This window comes from Mesoplodon densirostris, chromosome 16 (genome assembly GCF_025265405.1).
Source record: "Mesoplodon densirostris isolate mMesDen1 chromosome 16, mMesDen1 primary haplotype, whole genome shotgun sequence".
NCBI classification, from domain to species: domain Eukaryota; kingdom Metazoa; phylum Chordata; class Mammalia; order Artiodactyla; family Ziphiidae; genus Mesoplodon; species Mesoplodon densirostris.
Window position 1 is genome coordinate 63,868,816 of NC_082676.1, and position 13,772 is coordinate 63,882,587.

Sequence of the window (13,772 nt, forward strand, 5' to 3'; positions counted from 1 at the left end):
TCACTGTGTTGGACTTCATGGTGTCTCTCATCCAGGCACTGTGTGCGGTTCCTGTGTTCAGGTTTGTGGACAGCACACACGTATCGTTTTCATCGTGTGCTTTGTTCACTTAGTGCAGGGTTTCTCAGCCTCAGCACCGTCAACATGTTGGGCCAGAGAACTGTTTGTGGAGGGGACATCCTGTGCATGGTGGGATGTTGAGCAGCATCCCTGGCTTACACCCACTAGATGCCAGTAGCACCCTCTCTTACCAGTGTGACAACCAAGGTCTCCAGACATGACCCAATGGCCCCTAGCGGGGAAGGGTAAACTCACACCTGTTGAGGATAGGGTATTTGACCCTGTCCTTCCCTGTGCTCTCTGGCACACGCATAACAGCTTCCCCCGTGCTCTCTGGCACACGCATAACAGCGCATGTAGCTGAAATTTCCTTAATGCCTGCACTCTTTGCCCGGGCTCCTGTCTTGCAGGAGTCAGAAAGAGGAGTCCCCTGCTCACAGGCTACCACCGAACATGGGCTGGGAAGAGCTAGGTGGGGAGGAGAACAAAAACATGGCTTCCAAATACAGCCTTATTATTTGGGGAGAAATTGTTTCCTCAGGCTTCCAACTGAGCTGTAGTCAAGTAGAGAAATAGAGCTCAAAGCCAAAAATAAATGTTTTGTTGCATTTGTCTGCCACTTTAGGTGATGTGTGTGTGTGTTTCTATCCATGAGGGTGTGTGCCCTTGAGGCCTCACTGTATCACACACCTGCAGTGTTAATGACAGGCATTCTGCACTAAATTGCCTTAAGAAGGTTTTCTCTCCCCCTGATGGAACATTTCTTGTTCTAGTCATAAACCTATTTATATATTTATTTGTTTTTGATCTGGTTGGGCAAAAACTATTTAGCATATTCTATTGCCATGTATAAATTTTCCAAATAATCTTGTGATCTATGAAGTTAACTGTGTTTACCAAAAGGAATTTGAGGAAAAAAAGTATCTTTCTGCCCCTTCCAGGAGGGAAAGATGAGTGGATATGAAGTATAATTTTGGGGATGTTTTGATGGTGTTTGGGGATAACAGGACATCTGAGATGAGGGACGCCCCTGAAGCATAGGGTTCCTGGGATTCACAGTTGGAGTGGAAGGAGCATGAGGAGATAGGAGGCCCGGTCTCCATGCCAGGCTTTGCCACTTGGGGTCCCTCCTCACAACCGTGCTCTGGGCCCTGGTTCCTGGGTGCAGGTCGGGCCAGGGCAGGCGGCTGAGAGGCATAAGCACCGGGGAACCAAGTGAATCGCTATGAACCATCATCCTAGACTTGAAAGGCAGAAAACTGAGGTCTCCTTTAAAGATTATATAGATTATAATCTGACATACAAGGCCTTCCCTCAAGTAAGAGTTTTTGAACAATACAAAAGTGAAATCGCAGTCTCTTGCTCCAGGTTCTTTGAGTAGATTTATCCCACAAGCGTGTCGGTGGCTCACGTGTGCCACTGGTTTGTTGCTCCATGTTGTCTGCACCACGGTGAGCTGTTCTGATTCGCTGGATCACAGACTAGTTCCTCCTCATCCTTTCCCAGGATCTGTTGACTCTTTCTGTCAACAGACTTCTTTCCCTTTGTTGCTGCTGCCGCCGCAGCCAACAGGAGTTGACTCCCATGGGGATTTCTGTCTCCCCACATCTCCCTCCTCCCCCTGCCCAGCGCCAGAAGCCCTGACCAGTGGAAGAGGCCTGGTCTAAGGAGGATTCCCCAAGTAGGTTCCCTTGAACAGAAGTTTCTCAGGATGGAAATGGGTGTCCAGTACGGAAAAAGTGTTCCGTGGTCAAGTCAATATGGGTTAAACAACACTGAAAGGGTTTCTTTACTGCAGGCCTTCTCAGAGCCTTTAGCATGCTAACATGCATGGATAGGTCTCCAGAGAAGGAAGTGGAATGCAGCATTCTCTGGCCTCTTGACCAAAGATTTCTTCTTTCAAGCTATACCTTTTGGGGGCGTGCTTATCTAGTGGAAGGAGTTTTGTAACCAAGCAAAAGGGCTCTTTTGCCCACAGTGCAGAAAGCCTAACTCTGACAGTGGGTGTCTGCAGCAAAGTCAGGGTTTATTTGCAGGGCACCAAGCAAAGGAGTGGGAGACAAGCCTCAGATCCACTCCAGCTTGGTCTTTGAGTTAAAGGGGGGGAAGAACAGTGAAGCTGGGGTTAATCATTGTGCTCTGACATTTCTGTGACATTTCTTAATCGTAGTTTTGGGAGTCAGGATGTCTCTGGTTTACGATTCTCAGGCCAGGTGGTCCATGGATGGGGGGGTCTGTTGCTCATCTTGCCCTGGAGAAACAACCTGAGTTTGTACCTTAACAGTGATATCAACAACAGCAGTTTAGTGTGTTAGCGATGTTATTGACGATAGCCATCTTAGTCACCTGACTCTGGCTGAGGAGTGTTTAGTTAGTACAGAGTTGAGGTTAGAGGGGACAAGAAAGGGAATAAAGTTTGGGACAGAGAGATTAATCATAAACTCGGGAGGAGAACTCGGTTTTAGAGGGCCTTGGTTTCCTTAATTCCTTGAAAGAACCAAGGAATTAGAGGAAAGGTGTTCTGCAAATTCTCATCGAGTGAATCCACGGAGGCTTGGTCCTGTTGCTCTCGCCTGCAGTGCGATCGCTTCCCTGTCCCCATAAACTCCCCTCTTCTCTCACCGTGCAGCTTTCTTAGTTTCCTGTGACCCCTCTAGCTAGTGATGCCGCCACCCCACCTCTGAAGCCTTAATTCAGTTAGTCTGTACCGCTTGGTTATAACATACGCAACCTGAAATACTTGCTTATGTTTCTTACGCCCCTTTCTCTGATCTATTTGAATGCAGGGCCCGTTTGTTACATAACTTAAGTTTTTCCGAAGGGTCCAGCATGGTGCCTGGCATGTAGTAGATAATTACGACTTTCTTTTGGCTTATGTTTTTAGTTTTTTAATGACACGCAGAGACACGTAGCTCTGCAGAGTTAGACTGAGGGCTGAACTGGAAGCCTGGGCAGAACCAAGGTGATGCCCATGAAGCACTTGTTTTGCGCTCCTGGCACACGTACCCTGTGTGTCTGTAAGTTATCTCCCAGCTCACAGCTGGACAATTGCCACTTGATATTTCATGAATAGTCTGAGTACTATGATGACCTGCTAAGAAACAGTAGTGATGGCAGAGGTCAAGGGCTTTGGCCTTGAGGTCATACGTCAGAGGGAACCCTTCACACCTAAGCCTTGGCTTCTTGTGTGGCTGGTCGTGAGAGCTGCTCCTCAGGAAGGACCTGACGTCACATACTGGGGGGAGGGGAGTCCCACCAGAACGGTGGCACTTGGCTCTCTGGGCTGAGCTGCAGAGGTACCGGAGGGTTTGGGGTGAGGAGGCAAGAAGGGAGCCAGGGAAGGAGACAAGGCCTTGCCACGTCAGTGTCACGGAAGGTGGCTTGGGTGCCTCAGAAAGGCTGGAACCTAAAGCTGAGGATCCATCTCAAAGCCTTGGCTTTGGGATCGAACAGGTCACCTCGTGGCTGTAAGCCACAGGGAAATGGCAATTTCTCAGGGCTGTCGTGAAGATTAACTGAAGTCACGCCACGAAAGCTGGGGTTGGAGAAGCTCAGCTGACCCTGGAGTGCACTTTCACTCAGTCCGCACGGAGTGGTGGACGCTGACTGCAGAAGGAGCAGGGAGGACAGGAGCAGGCGGAGGCACTGTTTGGTTCGCCCACAAGGAGTCACTGAATCTCTCGGGAAGGTCCCTGTTTGCTCTGAGCTGAAGGGGGTCCTTCAGTTGTTGCAGCTAATCGTTGCTGTAAGGGATGTAGCCACGGCACGCGTGCAACCTGTTTTGTGTGACCCCAGCCCTGCTGTGGTGTCTGCTGCTCATTTATCATGAACCCTGTGGGTGACGGATGGAGGGAGACTGCGCATGCCAATAAAAATAGCCAGGCTGACGTGTTTGCAAAGAGCAAAGAAATGCAAACCAAAGATGTGGATGGTGTTTTATCACATCCGTCCTAACCATTGAGCCACATGAGCTGTGAGAGCATCTTATGTCATCCCTGAAAGATCTCCCTGGGATGCACCTGCCTGGCTGGTCTTCGTGAGTTTGCCTTAATCCCTTATTCAGAACCCAGGGCATGTGCTCATGGGGTGTTTCTCCCTGTTTACAATTGGTAATGAGGCTGATAAAGTGGATTCACCCACGTGGGGGGATTCAGAGAGGGCCTGTCCTGTCTCACAAGGGTTATACTTTCCCTTTGAGGTCACTTGCCCTAGGAACACCCTTCTGTGACAGTCCCTATGGCTTTTTTTTTTTTTTTCTTTCTTTTTGAGGTATGCGGGCCTCTCACTGTTGTGGCCTCTCCCGTTGCGGAGCACAGGCTCCGGATGCGCAGGCCCAGCGGCCATGGCTCACGGGCCCAGCCGCTCCGCGGCATATGGGATCCTCCCAGACCGGGGCACGAACCCGTATCCCCTGCATCGGCAGGCGGACTCTTAACCACTGCGCCACCAGGGAGGCCCCCCTATGGCTTTTTAAATGATTCTAAGAAAATGATCACTTCTGTTATCTCCTTGTTATTTGTATGTAAAATCATTATGAATAGGCTTAGTCAGTTCAGTTTGAGGAAGTGAGGGCCTTTTACTTTATTGTAGATGGAAAAAGTAATAGATTTCTCTCTCTCTCCCTCGCTCCCTCACTCGCTCGCTCTCTCTCTCTCTCTGTGTGTGTGTGTGTGTGTGTGTGTGTGTGTGTAGTTTAGACATTAAGTATTTATTGTAAATAGTTGTCTGAGTTGATAGTGATGATGATTGCACAATTCTGTGACTATACTAAAAACTATTGAATTATAGACTTTATTTATTTATTTTTTTAAAACTTTTTTTTTTTGCGGTACGCGGGCCTCTCACTGCTGTGGCCTCTCCTGTTGCGGAGCACAGGCTCCAGACGCGTAGGCTCAGCGGCCATGGCTCACGGGCCCAGCTGCTCCACGGCATGTGGGATCTTCCCGGACCGGGGCACGAACCCGTGTCCCCTGCATTGGCAGGCGGACTCTCAACCACTGCGCCACCAGGGAAGCCCTGAATTATAGACTTTAGATAGTGAGTTGCATGGTACGTGAATTATATCTCCATAAAGCTGCAACACAAATAAGTAAATAGTAATCTGAAGGCCGGCTCTGAAATGTGGCTGTAAAGTAAGTTTTTTTAAAAAGGACTTTTCAAGTTGTGTCTGTATTTTGAGAGGTGTGTGTGTTTCCTTCAATTAGGAGGAAGCACATCACATATAAATTGACAACTCTTCCTTATAGAAGAATTCCAGCTAATAGATTGTAGAAGGAGTGAGGGAAAGAAAAATCACCTTTAGAGCATCACAGTAATAAGTGCTACAGGCAAGATCCATCACTGAATTCTAAAATCAGCAGGTAGAAGTTTAAGGAGAAACAGGACATTTGCATAGCCTCCAAGCATCTCCCCTTAGATATTTATTCATTTTAAAGGGAAAAATAGTTAGGGAGTTCCCTGGTGGTTAGGATTCCGGGCTTATACTGCCGTGGCCCAGGGTTCAATCCCTGGTAGGGCAACTGAGATCCCACAAGCCATGCGACACACCAAAAAATAAAGAAAGGGAAGAATAGTAACTCGACAGTGGAAAACCTAGCAGGGCCCACCTTCACCAAATGATGATGCTTAGCATTGCAATTAAGAAAACCAGCGGTATCATGTACCACCCCCCACCCCGTGTTACATGCAGAGAAGGGCATATCGCCTCTGTGGGTTTCTTCCCTCAAATCCTAAACCTCAATCAACTCGTGAGAAAACATTAGACAAATCCAAATTCAAGGACATTTTACAAAATACCTAACCAAGACACTTGAAAAATGTCCCAGACTGGAGGAGACTAAATGTGCGTGGGATCCCGAAACAGGAAAAGGACATCTGAGTAAAATCTGCAGCGTGGTTAATAGTACCGTGCCAGTGTTAATCTCTTAGTTTTGGTAACTGGACCACGGTTCATATAAGATGCTAAGTAACGTTAGGGGAAGCTGGGGTGGACGTATGGGGACTCTCTGAGCTGTCTTTCCCACTCTGTTTAAGTCTAAACTTGTTTCAAAATAAAACATTTTAATACATATGTATAAAATATTATGTTTATATTATTTTTATGTAATATAAATATGCTTGCTATTGTTATATATTACGTGGAAAGGTTAGTCCAGCTCATTTAATTGGCATCATCAGGTAGTAAAGTACTGCACATGAAATAAATTTCCCCAAATACCAAATAGCTTCTTCCTTTGACTTTCTGATGGAACTTTACCACACCACGGTGACACTTTTCTTGCCTTATCAGCCTCGATTATTAAACTCACTTAGGTCGCTTAGGGCTCAGGAATCTGAGGTTTCAGTGGTTCTGCACTCTGTGGCTTAGAGATTTTGTGCCTGGTTTTTACAGGTGTGTGTTTTGTTTGTTTGTTATTTTGCCTCCAGTATTCGCAGGCTGTCCACTTTTCTGTTCTTATCGCTTCTGGATGCCTTTCTTTTTCTGTAATAATTACTGTTTCTATTTTCCTCTAATATCCCACTTCTACTTTCCTCTAGGATTTTGTTAGCAGAAATCAACTATTTGGGAGTGTGAATGCCTGTGCCGATCCGCTAGCTTGGGGAGGGTGCCTGGCCTGCCCGTGGCAGGTCACAGCCAGGGCGGCCTCTGCCCTGCACGGCAGGCTGTCCCTGTTCACGCAGAGATGTCACATGTGTGGTTGGGCTCAAGGGCGTTGTCCCCCTGCCATTCTCTAACTGTGACTCTATGCCTCAGTTCCCTCTTATGTAAAATGGGCTACTCACAATGTCTGTTTCCTGGGTGCTTGTGAGAACTAAACAAAGTAATACAGGAAAGAGGTTAGAATTCAGAATGGGCCTCAGTAGGTCATATGTGCTCTGGCTACATGCTCCTGTCTGCCATGTTCAACCTGGGTTTCGAGTTTGGGAAGCAAGGGATGCTCCTCCTGGTCTGAGGACAGCTCGCTCAGTAGTCATGTTCAGCAGACTGACCCGGCAAAGCAGGACTTTTCTGATGTTGTTTCCTCCTCGTTTCTCAGAAAAGAGGTTTCCCTGCTCCCTCCCTTGACAGTTATGAAAAAAGGACAGCTGTTGGCTTAGAAGTGATTTATCTTGTGAAGAGAAATAGCCTTGAAGAAAAAACTATTTTACAGCTCAGTGCCATGTATTCTGAAGAGGATGTAGGGTGTATGTGTTGAAATGTGTTAAAAACAAATGCAGTGACACCCAAGCGTGTTAGAGAAATCGTTATAATCTTCCCTCCAGAGCCCACATCCGAGATGGGGGCAAGCGTGGGCAATCTGGGAAGATGAAGAGTTTGCTCCTGGCTGTTCTCCAGGGGATCTCGGGTTTCCCAGGCAACAGCCAACACACTCCTTGGCTCGGAGAGCCCTCTGTCCTGGAGACCTTAGCTGGTCTTGGTGAAGCTCCCCTTGGTGCCGGTGTCCAGTGGTGCCACTTAAAGGAACCAGGAGGTGACCATAACTGCTTGGGTCACTTCAGGGGAACACGGCAGAGGAGGTCAGAGTGCCAGGATTATTCCTGGGTCCTCTTTGTGCCAGGAAAGGAGGCCAGAGAGAGGCTGCATGGTGGTCAGGGGCCAGGAGCCCCGCAGTCTGACCCCCGCTGTTGACAGTCACTTCTGCCTTGCAGCGTCGATATGAGGATTAATGGAGATCAGGTGCACGAGACCGTGGGCATGGCGTGGAAAAGGACCTGACAGTGTTCGTTGGCACATCCTGGGCACTGAGGCGTTTCCACATCGTGGCAGCCGCTATCCTTAGAACAGTAGCTTTGACCCACTGTGCCTGCAGAGGGGCTGCCCTACAAGTCAGTTGCTCAGTTTGGGTGTGCCCCCCAGAGTCCCCAGAATCTAAACCCCTCTTCCTGGTAAGGGCTTCTTGGGGTCTGAGATGACAGCAGCTGCTCAGGGGGAGAGATGGGCCTTTAATGGGTTGGCAAACATTTCACAGAGGTATCTGCTTGACAAAAACCAGTATGTGAGACATTTTAACCCGATTAAAATGAAGCTGGAAAATAGTTAAAGGAAAGTTGCTGGGGGGAGGGGGTGGACAAACCCACCCACTGTCCCACCGTTGCTTGGCGGGACCCCCGTGGAGCACAAGAGGCTCCCCCTACAGATGGAGGGAATGTCCTGATATGAGAAAGTTTCCATCAGGGCAGACAGATTTCTCTAAGGTTTTTGTTTCATTTGTTTTTAAGTTAGAATCAGTAGTTTCCCCCAGAAAAGGAAGGTAGCTGAGGAAGAAACAGAATGACAAAGAGCCACATCTTCACAGTACAACGAAATGATCTGCTGCTGGGTCCCTGTGCTGCAGGAACCACCCTGCCACAGGAGGGCCTGGGTCCACAGCTGGCATCCTCCCCAACCCCTGGCTCCCCACTCCCCGGATGAAGCTGCTGTGAGTGTGCGGAGTGAGCACTGTTCAGACCATTAGGAGTCCCGCTCACGGATCCTGCTGTACACTTGACATGTGACTCCGGTGGACCCGGTGAGCCCCGGAGCTCCCTGAGCACAGTCTCCTAGACAGTTGTGAGCATCCTGGCTCCACAACACATGTCCTTGCTCCCTGAGGTTCTTCTGTGGGCAGCTCTGCGGGCTGTGCATTAGAATGCGGTACAGGCCCTGCAGCCTCTGTTTGCCAAAAGGGTGTAGCCTTGAGCTGCCCATCTGTGAAGAGCCCTGCCCCCAGCCCCCTGAGACAGCCCAGTCCCCACGGGCAGTCCCAGTCCCCACTGGCCCTCCCACCCCTTCCTTCACAGCCAAGACCTTTCAGAGAGGGGATGCAGTGTCTGACTGGGGTGGCCTTGACTCCTGTCCAGGGACTCCTTTGCAGCGGGTGTATGCTCTCTGGTGTCCGATAGGTTTGAGCGTCACTTTTGCATATTTGTGGCTCTAAATGCATGAAACATCATCCATATGCAAAGCCAGCACACCGTGAGGAATTCCTAAGAAGCAGATGGCCTGTTCTTCAAGTGCATCAGGTGTACTTGAGGAGAGGAAGATACTTAGGAGCAAGCTGATGCCAAGAGATGCCTGAAAACACAGGGCTGGGCAAGAGCAGACGCCCGGTGGCTGTCCAGTCTGTGATCAAGGACTTTAAATGATCGTATGCACCGGCTTCAGAACCAGAGAGAATAGTGACCAGATGTTTCAGTGTTAAGGACCAGTGTTTACTGAGCACTCCCCAACACTGCAGGCATGTGTGGAGCCAAGTGTGGTCAACGCACGCACGCTCACACACGCAAGCCCTCACCCACGGCAGACATCGCCAGTCTCCATGGGTCCCCTCCCTTGGGGCTAGGACGTGGCCTCATCATCCTTCTCAGTTCAGCATTCTAGGAGGTCAGTGCCTTGGGATTAGAGCTGATCTAAAATACCTCTGACCAGCCTCACATGTGTCTCCTCATTCTGCCCTTATGATACAATCCCATTTAACAAAGGAGGAAACCGAGGCTCAGAGAGATTCCCATACTATTAAGTGGTAGAACCAGGATTCAGTCCGTGACAGTCTGATTTCAAAGCCAGTGCCTTTAATCACTGTGTTACACTTGGTCTCTAGACTTAACGTTTGCAAAGTGCTCAGAGAGGGCTTCCTTGGTGGCGCAGTGGTTAAGAATCCACCTGCCAATGCAGGGGTCACCGGTTCGAGCCCTGGTCCGGGAAGATCTCACACGCTGCGGAGTGACTAAGGCCGTGCACTTCAACTACTGAGCCTACGCTCTAGAGCCCGTGAACCACAACTACTGAGCCCACGTGCCACAACTACTGAAGCCCGTGCGCCTAGAGCCCATGCTCCACAACAAGAGAAGCCACCTCAATGAGAAGCCCGCACACCTCAACGAAGAGTAAGCCCCTGCTCACCGCAACTAGAGAAAGCTTGTGCGCAGCAATGAAGATCCAACACAGCCAAAAATAAAATAAAATAAATAAATAAAGACTTTTAAAAAAACAAAAGTGGTCAGAGAATCTGTTCACTATTTCATCATGTCTTTACGAGATTGGTGGCAGACAGTCCCTGGAGCCTAAGGGTTTGGCTCAGAGGGTCTCAACCCTTCCCCCCACCCACCACCGCTCCAGGCTGTATCCATCCTACCCCTGGGCCATCAGTTGGCCCCTGAAAAGGCTGTGTTCCCCTAGAGTAGCAAGCCTGCCACCGCTACCACCACCAAAGCCATTTACACACACACACACACACCTGCTAGGGAGGACCTTGGGAATCTTGCTGGCCTGTCACGTGGACGCACACACTTTCTTCTGGGGGTGTGGAGGTCACTTCATGAGTGTGGTAGTGGATTTTTCTTTCCATTTGAGAAGATCATTGGCCCCACTGGCAACATGTTCTGAAGTTTAACTCAGTCAATACCAAGAGGTGCTTTAAAATAATTTTACTGTATGCCACTGACAACTAGAGCATCTTGCCCCTGTTAATAATGCCACTTTTTTCCGAGCTACGAGCAGATTTTACCTAGGTACTGCTGTTTGCTTGGACATGATACTCCCTGATTTGGCCAGCTCTTTTGGCACGTATATTTTCACTTCTTGAATGAATACGAGCATTCAAATTTAATGGGTGCGTTGCATCAGATTCCCAAATTACACAACTCTTTAGAATCTTTATTTCTTTTATTGAATACAGTACAGGCCTGAAATCTAACTTAGGATGTGATCTGGGTTATATCCTTGCCCTAAGGCACTAAGTGACATTTATTTTATTTAAATTTTATTATTTAAAATTTCTGAAATAATATCTAGCCTCCTACAGTGTATTCCAGTGCTTAACGATTCTTAACGCTAGGAAATTGTTTTTGAAGCCTAATAAGTCTGTCTTTCCCCCTGGGTGCTGTCAGTTGCTATCTCAGTGGTGGTTGGTTCCTAGATTACCAGATCATATTAATAATAAGAGTACGTTTATTAAGGATACACTGAGTGCCAGGAGCAATGCTAGGTTTTCTACATGCGTATTCATAAATCCTTACAATATGTCTTCAAGAAAAGTGTTTTCACTCTCATTTCACACAGGAGAGAACCGAGGTGAGGGATTTGAACAGGGGTCTCCAAACCAGTAAGTAATCAAGGATTTGAACCCTGGTTTGTGAGAAATGAAAGCCTTGCCCTTTCTACTATCCCTGGTGGTACTTTTTTTTTTAATGGAAGTATAGTTGCTGTACAATATTATATAAGTTACAGAAGTACAGTATAGTGATGGACAATTTTTAAAGGTTATGCTCCATTTGTAGTTATTGTAAACTACTGTCTGTGTTCCCTGTGTTGTACTATATGTGGCAGTGTTGAGTCTTGCCTTGTCTCTTCTAGGTCAGCTAATTCCCGCAAATGAATAAGAAGGGCTACCTCTGTAAGCTCGCCCCTCTGATTGTCCTGCAGTATGAGAATAGCTCACCTTCACAGAGAGCTTGAGAACCTTTGCTTAGCATTTGAGTGTGGGTTGGCGGCTAGTTTGTTTAACAACAGCTTTATTGAGATATAATCCACCCTTTTAGAGTGTATAATTCGGTGGTTTTTAGTATGTTTGAAAGGTTGTACAGCCATCACCACGGTCAGAACATTTTCATCACCCCAAAAAGAAACCCCACACCTGTTAGAGTCACTCCCCATTCCCTTGTGTCCCTCACCACTGGCAACCACTAATCTCCTTTCTGTCGCTGTGGATTTGCCTTTTATGGATATTTTATACAGATGGAATCCCACCATATGTGGTCTTTTGTGTCTGGCTTCTTTCACTGAACGAGTTTTCAAGGTTCATCCACGTTGTCGTGTTGTTTGTCAGTGCTTCATCCCTTTGGATAGCTGAGTAATATTTCATTCTGTAGATACACCTCATTTTGTTGATCCATTCATCTGCTGATGGACATCTGAGTTGTTTCTACTAAAAAAGTAGATGCTGTTAGGGCACATTCACGTACAGGTCTTTGTGTTGTTTATTTTCCATTATCACGCTGCCAGTTCTTTTTTTTTTTTTTTGGCTGCATTGGGTCACTGTTGCTGTGCACGGGCTTTCTCTAAGTGTGGTGAGTGGGTGCTACTCTTCATTGCGGTGTGTGGGCTTCTCATTGCCGTGACTTCTCTTTGTGGCAGAGCATGGGCTCTAGACACGTGGGCTTCAGTAGTTGTGGCTCGCAGGCTCAGTAGCTGTGGTGCACAGGCTTAGTTGCTCAGCGACATGTGGGATCTTCACGGACCAGGGCTCAAACCTGTGTCCCCTGCGTTGGCAGGTGGATTCTTAATCACTGCACCACCAGGGAAGCCCCAGCCAGTTCGTTTTTAACTCATCCTGAGTGGTTCTGCCTTCCATTTGGTTGCGCCATTCTGTGTGACAGCAAATTGCAACAGCGGCTGACTTGTTTGAATCACGTAGTGAGGTCATGTTGCCTGAGTGAGCTCCTATGGCCTGTGTTTTTCTCGTAGACCTGCCCGTCGTGCAGAATCATGTTTGCTCCCAAATTGGAAGCTGGCGCCGAAGGTGGAACAGTCCAGAATGGCTGTCAGGAGGAGCCCAAGAAGAGCACCAAGGTAACCCGCTCTGGGCTGTGATCCCTGTCAGTGCCTCTCCTGGTGCACCCATCTGAGGGGACATCCTGTCTGGTCAGCTTCTCAGTTCCAAGGGCAACTCCTCTTGGGTGACACCATTGCATACCTTCGAGTCCTCTGGGTTTTGAACAGACCGATAAAGAGCAGGATGGATGCTGACCTGCATGGGATACCCTGACGGGCAGTGAGACCTGTGGGGCTGGAAGCTGGACTCAACGGCTGGTGGGATGTGGATGTGGAAGGAGAAGAGGGGAACCCTTAGGGTGAGAGGTGGGGCGTGAGGAGGGCTTGGGTTAGGCCAGCAGCAAGGGCAGTGCAAAGAAGTCTCGCCTGGAGACCAGACCCAGGAGCCTCCAAGCAAGCTTCTGAATCAGGCGACTCTCCAGGGAGGCGCAAATCTGTCACCCTCATCCTCGGGTCGTTGGCCCACGGACCTGCACAATGCTGGGTCATTCCATGTCGTTTGTGTCCAGTCACCCCTTCTTTTTTTTTAATTGGAGTACAATTGTTTTACAATGTTGTGTTGGTTTCTGCTGGACAGCGAAGTGAATCAACTGTACGTATACATATATCCCCTCCCTCTTGAGCCTGCCTCCCATCGCCCCATCCCACCCATCTAGGTCATCACAGAGCACCAAGCTGAGCTCCCTGTGCTATACAGGAGGTTCCCACTAGCTATCTGTTTTACACATGGTAGTGTGTATATGTCAATCCTAAAAACCCAAAGCATCCCACCCTCCCCTTCCCCCACTGTGTCCACATGTCTGTTCTCTATGTCTGTGCCTCTATTTTTGCCCTGGAACTAGGTTCCTCTGTACCATTTTTCTGGATTCCACATATATGCATTAATATACGATATTTGTTTTTCTCTTTCTGACTTACTTCACTCTGTATGACAGACTCTAGGTCCATCCATATCTCTACAAATGACCCAATTTCATTCCTTTTTATGGCTGAGTAATATTCCATTGTATATATGTACCACACCTTTTTTATCCATTCATCTGTCAATGGACATTTAGGTTGCTTGTGGTGACTGATTATTAGAGAAATGCAAATCAGTCACCCCCCTTCTTAAGCCGCAGCCCTTACAGATCTGAATTTCCTTTCCCTGGATCCGCCCCTGCACTTCCTTCGAGTCCTC

The 13,772-nt window shown here is 48.2% G+C and overlaps 1 protein-coding gene across 2 annotated transcripts in view; it reads left to right on the top strand.

Moving 5' to 3' along the window:
• Positions 1–13,772, top strand: part of ADCY9 (adenylate cyclase 9) — a 129,828-nt gene that overhangs the window by 81,955 nt on the left and 34,101 nt on the right. The window contains exon 4 of one of the 2 annotated variants that reach the window (XM_060078300.1): positions 12,506–12,610. The exons of the other annotated variant lie outside the window; for it this stretch is intronic. Coding sequence (XP_059934283.1) covers positions 12,506–12,610 — 105 coding nt within the window. The remainder of the gene's footprint in view (positions 1–12,505; positions 12,611–13,772) is intronic. 2 annotated transcript variants of the gene reach the window in all.